Source organism: Lithobates pipiens, unplaced genomic scaffold (genome assembly GCF_037356315.1).
Source record: "Lithobates pipiens isolate NorthernLeopardFrog02 unplaced genomic scaffold, aLitPip1_a1.2 Scaffold_157, whole genome shotgun sequence".
NCBI classification, from domain to species: Eukaryota; Metazoa; Chordata; class Amphibia; order Anura; family Ranidae; genus Lithobates; species Lithobates pipiens.
In genome coordinates this window covers 2,031,748-2,054,116 of record NW_027507746.1, presented here as the reverse complement: position 1 = coordinate 2,054,116, position 22,369 = coordinate 2,031,748, and the positions used below count along the sequence as shown (strand labels likewise).

The window sequence follows — 22,369 nt, the reverse complement described above, 5'->3', positions numbered from 1 at the left end:
CACTCTAGGCATGGATCTCGGAGGAATTCAACACACGTGACCAGTAGTCCATGTATGTCTCTAAAAACAATTTATTTAATTGAGCACACAGATCTTTTTTCTACATTTGGCTCACTTCCTTGTACAAAAAAAGCACACCATACTATATGCCCGTACCCTCCTATTTGAAGAGGTTGAGCGGTGTCATATTTTTGGGGCCCAGCAGTGAGTTGCCTGTATCAGTGCTGCTGTCAGTGCTCTCTATCTCATGCTGGTGTCAGTGCTCTCTATCACGGTGCTGGTGTCACTGCTCTATATCACCGTGCTTGTGTCAGTGCTCTATATCTCGGTTCTGGTGTCAGTGCTCTATATCTCGGTGCTGGTGTCAGTGCTCTATATCATGGTGCTGGTGTCAGTGCTCTATATCATGGTGCTGGTGTCAGTGCTCTATATCACAGTGCTGGTGTCTTTGCTGTTCGCAAACTTTCATCCGCGTTCACAGTTCACATTCGCGAAACGTCCCGTCAGAAGTTCGTCCATCTCTAGTGAACAGATCTCCTTCATAGCAGAAGCTTCTTCCGCAGGCTCATTCATGGCTGTTTGTACTGTTAGGTACCTGGGTGGTGAGCCTGACTTGGTGGAAGAAGACTTCTCTTACGACTCTGGTTCAGGGCCCACTGGAGTGAAGACAGTGGTCCTGTGAGTGCAGCGGGGTAGGAGTGTCTGAGCTGGATGCAGCAGCTGATGCAGGCAGTGGAGATTGTCCTCCGGATGGCTGGAACTGCAGCAACTGGCAGAGGCTGGCAGAGCTGGCAGAAGTTGGCAGAGCAGGAGGACGAACAGCAAGCCGGGTAGAAGAAGGCACAGGAACAGTGGCAGCAGATCCTGGATAGACTCAGCACACTTGGAACAAGCAGAGGGTTGGTCAGACAAGCCGGGTCAGAGCAGATAGGCAATCGGGCAGTAACGGCAGGCAAAGGCAAGGTCACAGGCTAGCAAAGGTTCAGCATCAAATAGGCAGTCCATAAACAGGGTCAGGCAGGCCGCGATCGGGGCAGAAGAGATCAGCAGAGTCCGACATAAGCCGGGTCAGTGATAGCAATCAGATGAACAGGTAACAGGAGTCTCAGGTACAAGCTGCAGACAAACAGCACTGAACAAATGCAGCTGTAACTTTAAATAGGGCCACTGGCGCCAAACCGCACTAGCGTGCACATGCACCCGTTGTGCATGCAAGTGCACTTAAGGTGCATACTGGCGCACACACACGCGTGATTCTTAGGTTGCATAACGGCACGCGTGCGCATGCATGCACGCAGATTCGCCCGCAAAGCGCGAGCAGAGCCCTGACAATAGCAAATTCAATCAGTTACATCAGCATCAGGAGCTTGATAGCTGCTGATCCAGGACTGAGTATTTTTTTTTTATAAATGTGAGCCTATCAATGGAGTCTGTGTAGCTTGATTGCATATTGAGCAAGTTCTGGCCAGTGGTCCAACCTCACCATTAACCTAGTGGATGCTCGGAAAGGTCTCCAAGTCTGCTCTTGCCCCTATATATTCCTGCTACATATAATGCAGACGCTGATGATAGTTGCTGGAACCTATCAGAACTTGGCACTGAGGACTGAAAAATTGTTTAAAGGCATCGGTTAGCCGGCCACCTTCTCCACCGCTCTTCCTCTGACCGAACAAAGCCTCAGAAACAGATTGTCCAGCACCAGGATGGAAACCTCCCAGGGTCTGGATATGAGTTACACAAACTTTTATTTAAGGCCTCCTGAAGATGTTTCATCCTCTGCTGCCTCTGTGAAGGCAGGATGAGTTCTGCAACCTTACCCTTGTAACATGGATCAAGAAGGGTTGCCAGCCAGTAATGATCCCTCTCCTTAATACCACAAATCCTTGGGTCCTTTCGCAAGCTTTGCAGAATCAGGGAGGCCATGCAACATAAGTTTGCAGAGGCATTTGATTCTGAGTGCTCTGGGCCACTAATTATCACATTATCCGTAACTACCTCCTCCCAGCCATGTACAACTCCTTGGGTTTCTGGGGACTGAAAACCATCCGTTGAAGACTGCTGCATGTTATCCTCAACATCCATGCTGACACAATCCTCCTCCTATTTTTCCTGTGTGTTTGGTGGGCCCACAGGAATGCTATCTGGAAAAAGGGGGCCTTGAGAGGAAAGGAAGTCCTCCTCTTCCTCCCACTGTTCTGCCTCAAGTGCCCTGTCCATGATTCCACAAAGCGTGTGCTAGACTAGAGGAACAATGTCACTGATGCATGCATGGTTGCTGGTCATCATCCTTGTGGCCTCCTCAAATGTTGACAGGACAGTGCATGCATCCTTGATCGGTAGCCACTGGATGGTGAAAAGAAGCCAAGCTGCCCTGACTCTGTCCTGGTGCCATACTCACACAGGTACTCAATTTTCTGTATATATATATATATATATATATATATATATATATATATATATATATATATATATATATATATATATATATAATTCCAGTTATAAGTGGTAAAAGTGGAGCAATCATTAAGGGGACACCTGAGACTCTGGGAAAGTGGGGGGACTCTGATAACCAAAGATGACCTTCCGCAGAAAGAATACACTAAGTTCTGGTTTCCTATACTATCCTCTCCGAAGTCCACACACAAGTCTGACTTCTCCCATGACCCCCATCCCGGCGGTGTTCCACTGTTGATTCCTATCCAGACTCCAGACATGATATACAACAGGATGTCACAGGCTGTTGGCATGGTACAGGAGATCGGATGAGTACATAGAACTGACAGGCTCCTCAAACAAAGATGGCATGGATCGATCCCACGCATGAGCGGAACACTGCACCCTATATAAGCAGAGAGGTGCACCAATATGGCCCCTCCAGATGACGTCCTGATGACGAAACACGTAGGGAGTGGCCATAGGACGTAACCTCTCCATAACAAACTACAGCGGATGGCGTGGTTTTCTTATATTGCGGTTTTTAATCTTTGCTATATGTGAGTATTTTTTATTTTTTTAAATAAATTGTTTATAAAGACTTACTACACCATGGATATTCTTCTCTTTTGTTGAACATATGAATGAGGCATTTATACCAGTGGATGAGAAATTAAACTCCCAGGGAAACACCAGAGAGCGGCACAGGGGCGAATCTACCCCTGCAGGGGCAGGGTATCTGGTGAGCGCAATATCATTTATTTTCACAGAAAAGCGCACCAGGAGCTCTTTCCACCTTTGGAACAACTACAGAAAGTCTGCACAAGTCACTTTTTGAAAAAACTTTTTTGGGACTATTTATATAGAATTTTTTTTCACCTCACTTGCTTTATTTATGCACATTACCATATGAATGCATCCTTGTACAGTCAACTGTTTATCATCTATTGATTATACAGTATATTAGAGGTATGCATGTATGTATAATGGATGTTTATGGTTGCAAATTGGTCATTAGATATTGATCTTAGATACGTATCACTATCTACTACATTTTTTACATACTTTAAAAAAAATTCTACTATTTCAAGTACCCTTTCTAAGGATGGGAGGGACGCACATTTTGATTCAGGGGATGCAACACTCTTAAATATCACTGATTCACTTACTGTAATACCCAGAGCCCTGTTAAAATAAATATTGTCACTGGGATTTTTCCATTGTAGTACACCATAGGAGGAGTATACTCACGGCACAAAGGAACATAATTAACAATTATAGAGGAGATGGCAGAGGCTGCGGGCATGGTACAGAAGGTGTCAAGATGGCAGAGGCGGTGGGCATGGTAAAGGAGATGTCAGAGGCTATGGGCTTGGTACAGGAAATGCCAGAGGCTGTGTGCATTGTACATAGGATGTCAAGATGGCAGAGGCTTTGGGCATGGTACAGGAGATGCCAGGGGCTATGGGCATGGTACAGGAGACGTCAGAGGCTTTGGGCATGGTACAGGAGATGCCAGGGGCTATGGGCATGGTACAGGAGACTTCAGAGGCTGTGGGAATGGTACAGGAGATGTCAGAGAATGCAGGAATGGTACAGAACATGTCAAGATGGCAGAAGCTGTGTGCATGGTACAGGAGATGTCAGAGGCTGCAGGCATGGTACAGGAGATGTGAGAGGCTGTGGGCATGTAATAAAATATGTCAAGAAGTTAGAGGCTGTGGTCATGGTACAGGAGATGTGAGAGACTGTGGGCATGGTTAAGTACATGGAAAAGGATATGTCTGAGGCTGTGGGCATGGTACAGGAGATGTCAAGATGGCAGAGGCTGTGGGTATTGTACAGGAGATGTCTGAGGCTTCAAGCATGGTACAGAAGATGTCAAGGCTGTGGGCATGGTACAGAAGATGTCAAGATGGCAGAGGCTGCGGGCATGGTACAGGAAATGTCAAAGGCTGTGGGCATGGTACGGGAGAGGTAGGGGCTGTGGGCATGGTGCAAAAGATGTCAAGATGGCAGAGCCTCCAGACATGGTACTGGAGATGTCAGAGGCTGTGGGCATGGTACAGGAGATGTCAGAGGCTGTGGGCATGGTACAGAACATGTCAAGATGCAGAGGCTGCGGGCATGCTACAGAAGATGTCAAGATGTCAGAGGCTGTGGGCATGGTACAGGAGATGTCAAGGCTGTGGGCATGGTACTGGAGATGTCAGAGGCTGTGGGCATGGTACAGGAGATGTCAGAGGCTGTGGGCATGGTACAGAACATGTCAAGATGCAGAGGCTGCGGGCATGCTACAGAAGATGTCAAGATGTCAGAGGCTGTGGGCATGGTACAGGAGATGTCAAGGCTGTGGGCATGGTACTGGAGATGTCAGAGGCTGTGGGCATGGTACAGGAGATGTCAGAGGCTGTGGGCATGGTACAGAACATGTCAAGATGCAGAGGCTGCGGGCATGCTACAGAAGATGTCAAGATGACAGAGGCTGTGGGCATGGTACAGGAGATGTCAAGGCTGTGGGCATGGTACTGGAGATGTCAGAGGCTGTGGGCATGGTACAGGAGATGTCAAGGCTGTGGGCATGGTACTGGAGATGTCAGAGGCTATGGGCATGGTACAGGAGATGTCAGAGGCTGTGGGCATGGTAAAGGAGATGCCAGAGGCTGTGGGTATGGTAAAGGAGATGTCAGAGGCAGTGGACATGGTACAGAATATGTCAATATGTCAGAGGCTGTGGTCATGGTACAGGAGATGTCAGAGGCTGTGGGCATTGTACAGGAGATGTCAAGGCTGTGGGCATGGTACAGAAGATGTCAAGATGGCAGAGGCTGTGGGCATGGTACAGAAGTTGTCAGAGGCTGTGGGCATGGTAAAGCAGATGTAAGAGGCTGTGGGCATGGTACAGACTATGTCAAGATGGCAGAGGCTGTGGGCATGGTATAGGAAATGTCAGAGGCTGTGGGTATGGTACAGAAGATGTCAGAGGCTGCGGGCATGGTACAGGAAATGTCAGAGGCTGCGGGCATGGTACAGGAAATGTCAGAGGCTATGGGCATGGTACAGGAGATGTCAGAGGCTGTGGGCATGGTACAGAGTATGTCAAGATGGCAATGGTTGTGGCCATGGTACAGGAGATGTCAAGAAGGCAGAGGCTGTGGGCATGGTACAAGAAATGTCAGAGGCTGTGGGCATGGTACAGAAGATGTCAGAGGCTGTGGGCATGGTACAGGAGATGTCGGAGGCTGTGGGCATGGTGCAGAAGATGTCAAGATGGCAGAGGCTGCAGGCATAGTAATGGAGATGTCAGAGGCTGTGGGCATGGTGCAGAAGATGTCAAGTTGGCAGAGGCTGCGAGCATAGTACTGGAGATGTCAGAGGCTGCGGGCATGGTACAGGAGATGTAAGAGGCTGCAGGCATGGTACAGGAGATGTCAGAGGCTGTGGGCATGGTACAGGAGATGTCAAGGCTGTGGGCATGGTACAGAAGATGGCAGAGGCTGTGGGCATGGTACAGGAGATGTCAGGATGTCAGAGGCTGTGGGCATGGTACAGGAGATGTCAGGATGTCAGAGGCTGTGGGCATGGTACAGGAGATGGCAGAGGCTGTGGGCATGGTACAGGAGATATAGAAAAAAGAGAACATTAGTCCGCTAAGAGCAGGATAACAAGAGGTTACTAATGGCAACAATAAATAGATCAAAATTAATTGATTCCAGTTTAAATAACTTAACCAATTTTATTAAAGTATCAAAAATTGAAAAAACCTGTGCAGTTCATAAAAATCATGGTTCTCAATCTAAAATAATTGTGTACCCACAGACAATAAGACAAACAGGACATACATAAAACAACACAAAACACGACTCAGGTCCGGACAAATTGCTTTAGTCCATTGCAACCCACGTATTAGTTTACCTACTGAATATTACAGGGTCAAAATTCCCTATTTCTTCCAATAACTAAATGGTTAATCAATGAACTAAATCAATATTGAGTGGGGGAAGGGAGAGAGGGGATGAGGTAGATAGCCGAAAAATGATGTGTTCAATCAAGACAAATCCTATCTGTAGTTAGTGCTAATAATATTGCTATGATAGTCACATGTCTCCATCCCTTGGTGCTGGAAAGGTTAAACAATGTACAATAGTGTAACGATAGAAAAAGCTAATGCACAGTAGGAAATCCTGTCCAATCCATGGCATTTAATTGTAACAGCCTTCTATTTAAACACTTCACCACACTTCCAATGCATATTCCAAAGCTGTCGGCTGACATGTCAAGGCTGTGGGCATGGTACAGAAGATGTCAAGATGGCAAAGGCTGTGGACATGGTACAGAAGTTGTCAGAGTCTGTGGGCATGGTGCAGGAGATGTCAGAGGCTGTGGGCATGGTACAGAAAATGTCAAGATGGCAGAGGCTGCGGGCATGGTACTGGAGATGTCAGAGGCTGTAGATATGGTACACGAGATGTCAGAGGCCGCAGGCATGGTACAGGAGATGTCAGAGGCTTTGGGCATGGTAAAGCAGATGTCAGAGGCTGTGGGCATGGTACAGACTATGTCAAGATGGCAGAGGCTGTGGGCATGGTACAGGAAATGTCAGAGGCTGTGGGCATGGTACAGAAGATGTCAGAGGCTGCGGGCATGGTACAGGAAATGTCAGAGGCTGTGGGCATGGTACAGGAGATGTCCGAGGCTGTGGGTATGGTAAAGCAGATGTCAGAGGCTGTGGGCATGGTACAGACTATGTCAAGATGGCAATGGCTGTGGTCATGGTACGGGAGATGTAAAGAAGGCAGAGGCTGTGGGCATGGTACAGAAGATGTCAATATTTTTAGAGGCTATGGGCATGGTACAGAAGATGTCAGAGGCTCCAGGCATGGTACGGGAAATGTCAGAGGCTGTGGGCATGGTACAGAAGATGTAAGAGGCTGTGGGCATGGTACAGAAGATGTAAGAGGCTGTGGGCATGGTACAGGAGATGTCGGAGGCTGTGGGCATGGTGCAGAAGATGTCAGTATGGCAGAGGCTGTGGGCATGATACAGGAGATGTCAGAGGCAGCGGCATGGTACAGAAGATGTCAAGATAGCAGAGGCTTTGGGCATAGTACAGGAGATGTCAGAGGCTGTGGGCATGGTACAGAAGATTTCAAGATGGGAGAGGCTTTGGGCATAGTACTGGAGATGTCAGAGGCTGTGGGCATGGTACAGGAGATGTCAGAGGCTGTTGGCATGGTACAGAAAATGTCAAGATGGCAGAGGCTGCGGGCATGGTACTGGAGATGTCAGAGGCTGTAGATATGGTACACGAGATGTCAGAGGCCGCAGGCATGGTACAGGAGATGTCAGAGGCTTTGGGCATGGTAAAGCAGATGTCAGAGGCTGTGGGCATGGTACAGACTATGTCAAGATGGCAGAGGCTGTGGGCATGGTACAGGAAATGTCAGAGGCTGTGGGCGTGGTACAGAAGATGTCAGAGGCTGCGGGCATGGTACAGGAAATGTCAGAGGCTGTGGGCATGGTACAGGAGATGTCCGAGGCTGTGGGTATGGTAAAGCAGATGTCAGAGGCTGTGGGCATGGTACAGACTATGTCAAGATGGCAATGGCTGTGGTCATGGTACGGGAGATGTAAAGAAGGCAGAGGCTGTGGGCATGGTACAGAAGATGTCAAGATTTTTAGAGGCTATGGGCATGGTACAGAAGATGTCAGAGGCTCCAGGCATGGTACGGGAAATGTCAGAGGCTGTGGGCATGGTACAGAAGATGTAAGAGGCTGTGGGCATGGTACAGAAGATGTAAGAGGCTGTGGGCATGGTACAGGAGATGTCGGAGGCTGTGGGCATGGTGCAGAAGATGTCAGTATGGCAGAGGCTGTGGGCATGATACAGGAGATGTCAGAGGCAGCGGCATGGTACAGAAGATGTCAAGATAGCAGAGGCTTTGGGCATAGTACAGGAGATGTCAGAGGCTGTGGGCATGGTACAGAAGATTTCAAGATGGGAGAGGCTTTGGGCATAGTACTGGAGATGTCAGAGGCTGTGGGCATGGTACAGGAGATGTCAGAGGCTGTTGGCATGGTACAGTAGATGTCATAGGCTGCGGGCATGGTACAGGAAATGTAGGGGCTGTTGGCATGGTGCAAAAGATGTCAAGATGGCAGACCCTGCGAGCATGGTACAGGAGATATCAGAGGCTGTGGGCATGGTACAGGAGATGTCAAAGGCTGTGGACATGGTACAGGAGATGTCAAGATGACAGAGGCTGTGGGCATGGTACAGGAAATGTCAGAGGCTGTCGGCATGGTACAGAAGATGTCAAGGCTGTGGCTGTGGGGATGGTACAGGAGATGTCAAGATGGCAGAGGCTGCGGGCATGGTACAGCATATGGCAGAGGCTGTGGGCATGGTACAATAGATGTCATAGGCTGCGGGCATGGTACAGAAAATGTAGGGGCTGTTGGCATGGTGCAAAAGATGTCAAGGCTGTGGCTGTGGGGATGGTACAGGAGATGTCAAGATGGCAGAGGCTGCGGGCATGGTACAGGAAATGTCAGAGGCTGTGGGCATGGTACAGAAGATGTCATAGGCTGCGGGCATGTTACAGGAGATGTAGGGGCTGTGGGTAGTGATGGACGAACTTCCGACGGGACGTTTCGCGAACGCGGACCGCGAACGCGGCCGATAGTTCGCGAAACGGAACGTTCGCGGCAGGCCCCATTGACTTCAATGGGAGGCGAACTTTGCAAACCTTTAGGTCAAATTTGCAGCCACAAAATAATTATTAGCTGGGCAAACATAGTCCCACCACATGGCCAATGACATAACACATGTATGAGGTGAATTTGGGAGCGATAACTACAAGCATTCTTTTTTTATATGGGAAATTGTTCTGACAATTCAGGACTGTGGAGCGCATGAAGGCAATGGAGGAGACGGAAGGTCAGGGACCAGGGTAGGCAAAGAAGAGGGTGCAGGAGATGATCACCAGCAGTGTGACATACAGCAATGACACCTGCACCGTGATAGAGTCATCTGACAACAGCACCGTGATAGAGAGCACTGACATCAGCAGCGTGACATAAAGCATTAACACCAGCACCGTGACATACAGCATTGACAGCAACACCGTGATAGAGAGCACTGACATCAGCAGCGTGACATAAAGCATTAACACCAGCACCGTGACATACAGCATTGACAGCAACACAGTGATAGAGAGCACTGACATCAGCAGCGTGACATAAATCACTCACACCAGCACCGTGATATACAGCACTGACAGCAGCACCATGATAGAGAGCACTGACATCAGAAGCGTGACATACAGCACTGACATCAGCACCGTGATATACAGCACTGACAGCAGCACCATGATAGAGAGCACTGACATCAGAAGCGTGACATACAGCACTGACATCAGCACCGTGATATACAGCACTGACAGCAGCACCGTGATAGAGAGCACTGACATCAGAAGCGTGACATACAGCACTGACATCAGCACCGTGATATACAGCACTGACAGCAGCACTGTGATAGAGAGCACTGACATCAGAAGCGTGACATACAGCACTGACATCAGCACCATGATATACAGCACTGACAGCAGCACCGTGATAGAGAGCACTGACATCAGCAGCGTGACATTAAGCACTCACACCAGCACTGTGATATACAGCACAGACAGCAGCACCGTAAGCAGCCCCAGGAGGAAGTCAGCACAGCACAGGGATGGTGTGATCCCCTCATAATAAGAACCCCCAGGAGGAAGTCAGCACAGCACAGGGATGGTGTGATCCCCTCATAATAAGCAGGCCCAGGAGAAAATCAGCACAGCACAGGGATGGTGTGATCCCCTCATAATAAGAACCCCCAGGAGGAAGTCAGCACAGCATAGGGATGGTGTGATCCCCTCATAATAAGCAGGCCCAGGAGAAACTCAGCACAGCACAGGGATGGTGTGATCCCCTCATAATAAGAACCCCCCAGGAGGAAGTCAGCACAGCACAGGGATGGTGTGATCCCCTCATAATAAGCAGGCCCAGGAGAAAATCAGCACAGCACAGGGATGGTGTGATCCCCTCATAATAAGAACCCCCAGGAGGAAGTTAGCACAGCACAGGCATGGTGTGATCCCCTCATAAGCAGCCCCAGTAGAAATATGACACCGCTCAACCTCTTCAAAGAGGAGGGTAGGGGCATATAGTACGGTGTGCTTTTTTGGGACAAGGAAGTGAGCCAAATGAAGAAAGAAGGTCTGTGTGCTTGATTAAAAAATTGTTTATAGACATATACATGGTCTACTGGTCACATGTGTTGAATTCCTCCGAGATCCATGCCTCATTCATTTTTAGAAATGTGAGGTAGTTAACACTGTCGTGAGCTAGGCGAGTACGCTTATCGGTCACGATCCCCCCTGCTGCGCTGAACGTCCTTTCGGACAGGACACTGGATGAGGGGCAAGCCAACATTTCCATTGCAAATTGGGCAAGCTCTGGCCAGAGGTCAAGCCTGCCCACCCAGTAGTCCAGGGGTTCATCACTCCTCAGAGCGTCCACATCGGCCGTTAACCCAATGTAGTCGGACACCTGATGGTCTAGGCGTTCCCTGATGCTGGATCCGGATGACACCTGTCGATGGGTCGGCTGAAAGAATGACTTCATATCCGAAGTCACCAACACATCTTCAAACCGGCCTCTTCTTGCAGGCGCTGTTGGATTGGTACCCCGCAAATCCTTCTCTGGGAGTGGGAATTGCTCCTCTGCCAGCGCACGCAAAAGCAGAATGCAGCATTTCTCGAAGCAAGGCCTGGAAGTGCTGCATTCTGACAGCCCCCTGCGACGGCGGTAACATTTCCGCCATTTTGTGTTTGTACCGGGGATCTAAGTACGTTGCCACCCAGTACTGGTCCTTGACCCTTATGCTTTTTATACGGGGGTCCCTATTAAAACACTGGAGCATGAAGGCCCCCATTTGCACTAAAGTGGAAGCGGTGTGGTGGCCTGGCTCCTGCTCATCATCCAGGATAATGTCGTCCTCTTCATTCTCCTCTCCCCATCCACGCACAACAGGGATCCCAGAAAGGTTTAAAGCATGCTCTTCTTGCTCCTCATCCGCCCCGGCACCATCCTCCTCTGACTCCTCTTCAGACTCCTGTTGTTGACTTGTCTCAGATAGAGTAGCCCCCCCTGAGAATTCATCCAGCATTGCGACTTCCTCATCTTCCCGCTCCTGCTCCTCCACAGCCTGATCAATGACACGACGCAATGCACGCTCCATAAAGAAGGCATAAGGTACCATGTCACTGATGGCGCCATGGCTGCGACTGACCAGTTTGGTGATCTCCTCAAATGTCCGCAGAAGTCTGCATGCGTCGCGCATGAGCAGCCACTGGCGCGGTGAAAAAAACCCAGCTCCCCAGAACCGTTTCTGCCGCAGAGTTCATACAGGTAGACGTTAACTGCACGTTTCTGCTGGAGTAGCCTATCAAGCATATAGAAGGTTGAGTTCCATCGCGTCGGGCAATCGCAAATAAGACGTCTGACCGGCAGATTGTGTCGCCGCTGAATGTCAGCAAGGCGAGCCATGGCCGTGTAAGATCTTCTGAAATGGGCTGAGATTTTCCTTGCCTGCCGCATGATGTCCTGGACCCCAGGGTATTTGACAAGGAATCGCTGCACGACCAAGTTTAAGACGTGTGCCATGGATGGCACGTGCATGATTTTGCCCTGTTTCAATGCGCTAAGCAGATTGGCACCGTTGTCACACACCACTTTACCAACTGTCAAATTGAGCGGTGTTAGCCACTGATCTGCCTGTGAACGCAAAGCTGAAAGGAGTGCCGGGCCTGTGTGGCTCTTGACTTCCAGGCACAACAGACGCAGCACGGCATGGCAACGTCTCACCTGGCATGTGGAATAGGTTCTGGGGAGCTTGGGCAGTGCAGCGGAAGAGACGCTAGCAGCAGAAAAGGAGGAGGCAGCTGAGGAGGAGAGGGAGGAGGATGGAGTAGGAAGAGGAGGAGAAGAAGAGTCAGGCCTGCATGCAATCCGTGGCGGTAAAACCAAATCTACACGGGTGCCACGGGTTACATGCTTGACGGCCGTCAGAAGGTTCACCCAGTGGGCAGTAAAAGTGATATACCTTCCCTGCCCGTGTTTGCTAGACCACGTGTCTGTGGTCAGATGTATCTTGGCACCGACACTGTGTGCCAGAGATACATTCACTTGCCGCTGAACATGGCCATATAGCTCTGGGATGCCCTTCTCAGAGAAATACTTCCTTCTGGGACCTTCCATTGTGGTGTTCCAATGGCCACAAATTTGCGAAAGGCCTCCGAGTCCACCAGTTTATATGGCAGTAGTTGGCGGGCTATGAGTTCTGACAAGCCAGCCGTCAATCGTTGGGCAAGAGGGTTATCCGGCGTCATCATTTTTTTACGCTCGAACATTAGGCCCACGGAAGCCTGCCTTTTTGCAGAAAAACGTGAGCTTGGCGTGATGGAAGGTGGAGTGGAGGACAATTGTGAGGAGAGAGGAGAAGGAGAAGTAGAAGACGAGGCTGGACGGTGAGAGCCTGCAGTGTGGCTTTGTGTGTTCCGTTGCTCCCACTCGGCTCGGTGATGGCTGCCCATGCGCCTTCTTAAGGCGGTCGTCCCTAGGTGAGTGTTGGGCTTACCGCGACTAATGCGTTGACTGCAAAGATTGCAGATGGCAACGCTATTGTCAGCAGTGGACACATTAAAAAAAGCCCACACTGCGGAGCCATGTGCCGGTGTCCTGGGAGCGCCAGATGTGAATGGTTGATGACTCGCTCCTGATACATTTGCAGTCTGCTTTGTCCCTCCTGTGCAATGTAAGTTATTCCTGCTTCTCCTCCCTATCTGCTGGTCCATATCTCCCTCTGAACTCCCCTCCTCTTCCTCTCTTGTGGGCACCCACGTGACATCACTAGACACGTCATCATCAACGTCACCTTCCCCACCGCTATAAGTAGAGATCTCGGAGTAGGCAGCAACACCGGGGACCAACCTCCTCCTTGGGCTGATCTGGGTACTGTCGTCAGACTGCTGAGTAGCGGTTGTTGCTACCTCCTCTTCCTGATCCAATACCAAGAGTGGCTGCGCATCAGAAATTTCCTCTTGATATGGATCGTAAAATAATTCGTGTGACTCAAGCGGAAGGTATGTGGTGGTGGTGGTGGTGGTGTGGTTGGTGGTAGTGTCTTTGGGGGTGCTCATAGCAGAGAGTGAAGAAGAGGGTGCAGATCGAGAGGATGAGGAGGGTGCAGAAGAGTAAGGCTGAGTGAGCCACTCAACCTAGTCTGGTGCGTCCTTTAAAGTAATTGAACGCACCTTCTGCAACTTCCCACTTTGGCTCAAGGCTGGTGCTCCTGCCCTACCCCTACCACCCCTGCGGAAGGGCCTGCCTCTTCCTCTGCCTGTCATTTTTTAAATCACCCTGTGACAAAACTCTTAGTCCCTATACCGATGAAGGACTGCTGCAGTATAGGGCAGCGGTCAGCAGTGGTGCACCTCAACCCTATCTATTGGGGACCGATAGCGGTCCTTACAGAACAGCAGACTGTACCGCACTCAACCCTATGTACTGTAGCACCCTTAACCAAGTTACCAGTCCTTATAAGGACCTTTGTGGACCAAGTAGGTTGTGTGTGACTGATTAGCAGACTGTACGTCAGTCCCTATACTACTGAAGGACTGCTGCAGTATAGGGCAGCGGTCAGCAGTGGTGCACCTCAACCCTATCTATTGTGGACCGATAGCAGTCCTTAAAGAACAGCAGACTGTACCGCACTCAACCCTATGTACTGTAGCACCCTTAACCAAGTTACCAGTCCTTATAAGGACCTTTGTGGACCAAGTAGGTTGTGTGTGACTGATTAGCAGACTGTACGTCAGTCCCTATACTGCTGAAGGACTGCTGCAGTATAGGGCAGCGGTCAGCAGTGGTGCACCTCAACCCTATCTATTGTGGACCGATAGCGGTCCTTACAGAACAGCAGACTGTACCGCACTCAACCCTATGTACTGTAGCACCCTACACAGACCAAGTTACCAGTCCTGATAAAGAGCTTTGTGGAACAAGTGAGTTGTGAATGATTAGCAGACTGCAGCAGAAGGGCAGCAGTCAAGTATAATATTCTTTCTATATCTGGAAGAAAGAATATTATACGTGTACAAGCCTATTACCATACCACTGATACCAGTCCTGAAAAGAACCTTTGTGGAACTAATAGTAACAGCAACTGTTTAAACTGACCCTCACTGCCTGACACACTGCTTCCTTCCTGTCCCTATACAAACTGGCAAAACAGAGGAGACTGGAACAATTACTGGTTACTCGAATAGCTCTTTTGTGGACCTGGTAGTAACAGCTATTGATGATGATGATGATGACTAATCTGGCTGTCCCTAAAATAGCAGCAGACACAGCGCTCTGTCCCTTTATCTAAACTGACAAAAGACACTCAGGCTGCTGCAACAATCAGTAGCACAGCAAACCTATATACACCTAACACCTATACCAGTCCTGAAAAGAACTTTTGTGTACCAAATAGCTAGCATTTTATCTGTCCCTGCTCCAAACAGCAACCTTTCCCTATAGTGACAGAAGAAAGAATGTAAAATGGCCACCGGATCGGGTGTATTTATAAGTTAGGGGGAATGTCCAAGTGTCCATGTGCTGTCATGTCTCAATTAGCTGTCCTGTACCCCATGATGAATGTGTCATAAGGTCAAAGTTCCTTTACACAGTAAAAACACGGAAGTCCGCCGGGCGAACAACGCCAATAGTCCGCCGAACTGGCGGACCGCGAACAGCCGAAATTTGCCGCGAAACAACCGCCGGGCGAACTGTTCGGCCATCACTAGCTGTGGGCATGGTACAGAAGATGTCAATATGGCAGAGGCTCTGGGCATTGTACAGAAGATGTCAATATGGCAGAGACTGTGGGCATGGTACAGAAGATGTCAATATGGCAGAGACTGTGGGCATGGTACAGAAGATGTCATAGGCTGCGGGCATGGTACAGGAGATGTAGAGGCTGCGGGCATGGTACAGGAGATGTCAGAAGCTGTGGGCATGGTACAGGAGATATAGAAAAAAGAGAACTTTAGCTCGCTAAGAGCGGGCTAACAAGGGGTTACTAATGGCAACAATAAATAGATCTAAATTAATTGATTCCAGTTTAAATAACAACCAATTTTATTAAAGTATAAAAAATAGAAAAAAACATGTGCAGTTCATAAAAGTAATGGTTTTCAATCTAATATAATTAATTGTGTACCCACAGACAATAAGACAAACCAGACATACATAAAACACAAAACACTACTCAGGTCCGGACAAATTGCTTTAGTCTATTGCAACCCACATATTAGATTACCTACTGAATATTACAGGGTCAAAATTCCCTATTTCTTCCAATAACTAAACGGTTAATCAATGAACTAAATCAATATTGAGTGGGGGAAGGGAGAGAGGGGATGAGGTAGATAGCTGAAAAATGACGTGTTCAATTCAGACAAATCCTATGTGTAGTTAGTGCTAATAATATTGCTATGATAGTCACATGTCTCCATCCCTTGGTGCTGGAAAGGTTAAACAATGAAATGAAATGAAATCCCGTCCAATCCGTGGCATTTAATTGTAACAGCCTTCTATTTAATCACTTCACCACAATTCCAATGCACATTCCAAAGTGGCCAGCCGACTTATAATGTTTCAACAACTGGCAACAAGTTATCTCCTTTGTTTATTTAGGCAGACAAAGTAGCAAGGCAGAATGTCATTACTAGTCTCTGATGTGAATAAACAGATAAGATTATCAGCTGCTATTTCAAAAGGAAACTCAAGTCAGATGCTGGCCAGCGAGTGTTAAGATGTATATCAGCACCACAGTCACCCGAGAATCACGGTGTCGGCATCCACTGCAGTATCCGTCTGTAAATCAACTGGCTGCCTTTCAGCTGGTATCCGGTATGTTGGAAAGTAAAGTAGATCGCCTCCAGTCATATATCTGCCAAAGATAGTAGGACAAACCCCCAAAAATTCTTCAAATATATTAATAGTAAAAAGGTCAAGTCTGAGCATGTAGCCCCTTTACAAAATAATCTGGAGTGGGTGACTGGGGACAAAGAGAAGGCTAACTTAATAAATACTTTCTTCCATAATGGGGGTGGTAGTGACGCAGTCCCAAATCCACAATGCCTCAAAAGTGATATGGTACAGAAATATTTGGACAGAATAAAGGTGGATAAAGCACCTGAACCTGATGGCATCCACCCACGGATCCTAAAAGAATTGAGCTCTGTAATTTCAAAGCCATTGTATCTCATTTTTAGGGATTCATTAATGACAGGAATAGTACCACTGGATTGGCGCAGGGCCATTATGGTGCTTATATTTAAAAAGGGAACAGAGTCTTTACCAAGTAACTATAGACCTGTTAGCTTAACTTCTATAGTTGGGAAGATACTGGAGAGATTAATAAAAGACCACATAGACGAGTTATTGCAGGAAAAAAAATATTTTAAGCAACAGACAGCATGGATTCATGAAAGACAGAAGTTGTCAGACAAACCTGATTTCTTTTTATGAAGAGGTAAGTAAAACCTTGGACAGAGGGGTGGCGGTGGACATGGTATACTCGGACAGAAGGGGGCGGTGGACGTGGTATACTCGGACAGAAGGGGGGCGGTGGACGTGGTATACTTGGGTTTTGCAAAAGCATTCGATACAGTTCCGCACACACGGCTCATGTGTAAGGTAAAGTCTATAGATTTGGAAATATCAGTTTGTAAATGGATAGAAAACTGGCTAAAAGACAGAATTCAGAGTTGTGGTTAATGATTCTTACTCTGAATGGTCTAAGGTTATCAGTGGTGTACCCCAAGGGTCAGTGTTGGGACCCTTACTTTTTAATATCTTTATAAATTAAATTGGGTCTGGGATCAAAAGTAACATTTCCATCTTTGCAGATGACACCGAGCTATGCAGTGGAATAACGTCCTTACAGGATGTCTCCAATTTACAAGCCGACCTCAATGCTCTGTCTAATTGGGCGACTATGTGGCAGATGAGGTTTAATGTTAATAAATGTAAAGTTCTGCACTTGTGGGCTAAGAATATGCATCATACACGCTAGGGGGAGTACAACTGGGGGAATCCATAGTGGAGAAGGATCTGGGGGTTTTGGTAGATCATAAGCTCAATAATAGCATGCAATGCCAAGCTGCGGTTTCCAAAGCAAGCAAAGTCCTTTCCTGTATTAAGAGAGGTATGGACTCCAGAGAGAGAGGTCATTTTGCCCCTGTTCAAATCATTAGTAAGACCTCATCTGGAACATGCAGTTCAGTTTTGGGCACCAGTTCTCAAAAAGGATATCAGGGAACTGGAGAAAGTGCAGAAAAGGACAACCAAACTGATAAGAGGCATGGAGGAGCTCAGCTATGAGGAAAGATTAGAGGAACTGAATTTATTCCCTCTTGAGAAGAGGAGATTAAGGGGGATATGATCAACATGTAAAAATATATAAGGGGTCCATATAGTGAACTTGGTGTCGAGTTATTCACTTTACATTCAACAAAGAGGACAAGGGGGCACTCTTTACGTCTAAAAGGAAAAGAGATTTAATCTCCAAATACGGAAAGGTTTCTTCACAGTAAGAGCTGTGAAAATTTGGATATACACCCCCGCCAGAGGTGGTTCTCGCCAGCTCAGTGGATTGCTTTAAGAAGGGCCTGGATTATTTCCTAAATGTACATAATATAACTGGGTACTAACATTTATAGGTAAAGTTGATCCGGGGAAAATCCGATTGCTTCCCGGGGGATCAGGAAGGAATTTTTCCCCTGCTTTAGCAAATTGGATCATGCTGGGGTTTTTTGCCTTCCTCTGGATCAACTGTGGGTATAGAATTGGGTATATGGGATTGTATGATATTATTATTATTATTATTATTTTTTTTGTGGTTGAACTTGATGGACATGTGTCTTTTTTCAACCTGACTAACTATGTAACTATATATGCCGATAGTATCACACTGACACTGCATCAGTTGTTATCTCATTCAGTGTCAGTGTGATACTATCGGCATATTTTGGCAGATATATGACTGGAGGTGATCTACTTTACTTTCCAACATTGACTAAAATTGAGTTTATTGGATTTTTCTTATAACAAAAAGTAGGAATATATATTTTTTTCAATATTTTTTGTCTTTTTTCATTTATATTGCAAAAAATTAAATTCCCAGAGCTGATAAAATACCACCAAAATAAAGCTCTATTTGTAGGAAAAAAGGACACAAATGTTGTTTGTGTACAGCATTGCATGACCGCACAATTACCAGATAAAGCAGCGCAGTGCCAAATTGTAAAAAGTTCTCTGGTCATTAAGGGGGAAAAACCTTCCGGGGCTGAAGTGGTTAAGGTAAAAAATCTTCATCGTTTACATCCTCTGTAATAATTCCTGTAACATCCTAGTATATGATCTATATCTATGGAGATGATATCTGATTGGTGGAGACGCTAAAGAATGGGGGATGGGAGAATAAAGTGCTATAATGTGAAGTGTCCCCCATGTGAATGTAGAATCCCATTGTTAATGTGGAATATCCACCAATATAGTACTTGTATCTCTAATATATCCCAGAAGTCTCAGCACTAAAGGCTGGAAATGTATATCCACCCCTCCCCCTACATTCTCTATAAGGGATCCTATTCCTGCCACAATCCGGTGACCTTCAATGGGGACTCCTGATTGGTGGACTTTAGGAAGGTGATGGAATATTGGGGTCACTGGGGGATCCACCATCAGAAATTCTGGTGTTTTATTTCATAAACCCCCCAGATCCTTTCCTTTAGCTATCAATTTCAGAAGTCCCTTTGAGACACTGTGTGAGGTCCTGCTTAATAACCGGGTACATAAGGGGGTGACTGAGCTGTCACAGCGTCCCCTCTTTATACTGTGTAGACATAAGTACTACAACAGCTTCACCTTTATCAGCTTCCCTAATAACAAGATCTTTCCTCTGTATAACATTCTGTATATCCTGATATTCCGCTCTAGTGATGTTATGTTACTATTCACTAAATGGGAATAATTCCTCATATTCATCTTATAATATAATATCATGTGTCTGGATTTGTCTCTGCAGGTTGAATAGATGTGGTGTGACTTCCTCCGGCTGGGATGATCTCCAATCCATTCTTATCAATAATCGATCCCTCACCACACTGGATTTATCAGATAATAATCTGGAAGACTCTGGAATAAAACTTCTATGTGAGGGGCTCAGAGATCCTGGCTGTACTCTGCAGAGTCTGAGGTGAGAATTATCCTATAAATGATATAATATTCTGCAGGATTCTGGTATAAATCTTCTATGTGAGGGATCCAGACATGTCACCTAGATGAAAGTTATACAAAGACAGACCTCTGATTGGCCGGTTACACTGGGAGTTTCCATCATAGTCCTTCAGGTCACTCGCTGTTATTGGATTTCAGCCCCTCCCCCCTCCACTGACTATCAGAGATCAGACTTTGGCTGGGGTCACACTGGAGGTCACAGCGAGTCACAGCAGGGGGTCCGGTGCATCTCCATTCACCATTTCAGGTCCGATTTCTGGCTGAATTTTGGGCTGAATTCAGACCTGAAACAGACCAGAAGACGCACAGGACTCCGTATTCTCTTCATTCAGTGACCAATCATAGACAGATGGTCCTCAATTAGAATCTGGAAGGACAGAGCGAGTCTCTAGACCAGAAGTGACCCCTAGATGCCAATAAAATCCCCCCATCCTTGTAGATATAAAATTGTCACCTCACTGAGCCTCAAAGAGAAGTCCTAGTCATTTCATCTACAAGCCCAGCAGGGGAGGAGGCCGATACAGGGAGAAGACCCTGAACTGTCTGCCAGACATTGATTTATATCAGAGATCAGAGGAATCTATTTTATCTCTCATACAAAATAAAATATTAGTTGCAGAGAGATGGAAATAATTGCCCCTGATTGTAGACATGTTGGGGTACATCTACATATAACATTGTATGTGTAGTGAGGATAGAATCCAGGAGAACCCCCAGAATGGTTCTATGGGGTCTGATCACACTAGACAAGCTCTGATTGGTCCCGTTGGGATCAGACTGACATGCCGGTGTTGGAAATCCAATCCTCATCCATCAGAACCATTCATGGTCCATTTAGCTCTGGTTCCTTCAGAACACAGGACCGGCTTGTGGGCTGGGCAGGGAACACCCCCCAGGGTTGATTGGCTGATGGCTAAACTCCACCCACATCCATAAATTGAGGATCCTGAGATATGGACGGGGTGATTCCCATGGTGCCGGTCTAACCGGTGAATAGCGGATGTTCCTGACATGTTCCTGTCACAGGATAATCCTCAGAAAAAGTTTATTTCTCTTTTATTCTCACAGCCAGACTGTGTCTGTCCTTTTGTCTTTGTTGTATTTTCTCTCATTCTTTATCTTTCTACATATTTTATACACTAAATAACAAACTAGTGTAGCTCTGCTCTATATTACACAGACAGACAACCTACCTGCAGACAGAGGTAAGTGTTACCACAACCCCAGTGTTACTATACGGCTGTGTAACTATGTAACAAACCACCTAACCACCTGATCCTGATACTTCCAAATAATAATTACACAACAAAAATGATAATACAAAGCAAATACTGCATAGAATATATGTCTACTACTACCACAACCTCAGTGCTGGAACAATGTGCTGCAGAATAATGAATTGCTATTAATACACTTTATACAGAAAACTAACAACTTTATCCCGGTAATTGTAGAAATGGAGTCGTGAGGATTTCCTCTCAGTAGTGCCACATCCAAACACTTGTTAGAAGCAAAATAAATACCCCTAAGGGGGGCTTTTATGGCACTTGTATATATAAAGTGGTGCTCCGGAGAAATGTGACTTTGTAGATAAATCTCCCCCTATAATCCTCATGATTCATGTATTCTAGTAAAGGTTACGCTGTAATCCAAGGGCCGCTTTCTATTTTTGCAGCATTGATTTCTTACTTCTGTAAGTCCCAGCAGGCCGCCGCCATCTCATGTGTGGGCATCTGAAGCCAGACAGTATCTCTTCCTGTATTCCATGGTTACCCAGCATGCACCTCCAGATCTCGCACATGCTCAGAGCAGCACGAGCCGTGTAATAGGTTGTAGGTTGGGTTTTCATAGCAACAGCCATGTCAGAGGAAGTTCCCACCCCTTAGCTATGGAAACCTCCCCTCCCCCTCCAGGAAGCAGGAAGTTTATGTACATTTACAAAGATTATAAATCTAGAAATACAAAAATCTGCAAAAGGAAATTACTTTATAAAAGATGATAATTGTAAATGATATCTCTTGTTTATGTGCAGATGTGTGTGTGTATAACATCTACACAGAAAGAGGGATATCATTTACAATTAGCATTGTTTAAAACGTTATTACCTTTTCCAGATGCTGCCCCATGATACTGCCACCACCAAATTTGCCCCATCCTCTTGCCCCATAACTGCCCCATCCTTTTGCCCCATAAAAATTGCCCCATCATATTATCCCCATCAAAAGTGCCCCATCGTATTGCCCCCACAAAAAATGCCCCTATCAAAATTGCCCCATCATATTGCCCCTTTATACTGGCGTCATCAAAATTTCCTCATCAAAAAATTGTCCCATCATATTGCCCCCATCCAAATTGCCTCACATTACCCCATGAAAACTTCCCCATCCTATTGCCCCTTTAAAATTGCCCCATAATGCTGCCACCATCAAAATTGTCCCATCAAAATTCCCCCATTATTATGCCACCATCAAAATTGCCCCATCAAACCTGCCCCATCATACTGTCACCATCAAAATTGCCCCATCATACTGCCACCATCAAAATT

General features: G+C 46.9%; 1 protein-coding gene across 6 annotated transcripts in view; it reads left to right on the top strand.

Moving 5' to 3' along the window:
• Positions 1-22,369, top strand: part of LOC143981458 (NACHT, LRR and PYD domains-containing protein 3-like) — a 156,632-nt gene that overhangs the window by 128,616 nt on the left and 5,647 nt on the right. For all 6 annotated transcript variants that reach the window (XM_077479329.1, XM_077479334.1, XM_077479332.1 and 3 more), the window contains one exon: positions 19,613-19,783. In XM_077479329.1, coding sequence (XP_077335455.1) covers positions 19,613-19,783 — 171 coding nt within the window. The remainder of the gene's footprint in view (positions 1-19,612; positions 19,784-22,369) is intronic.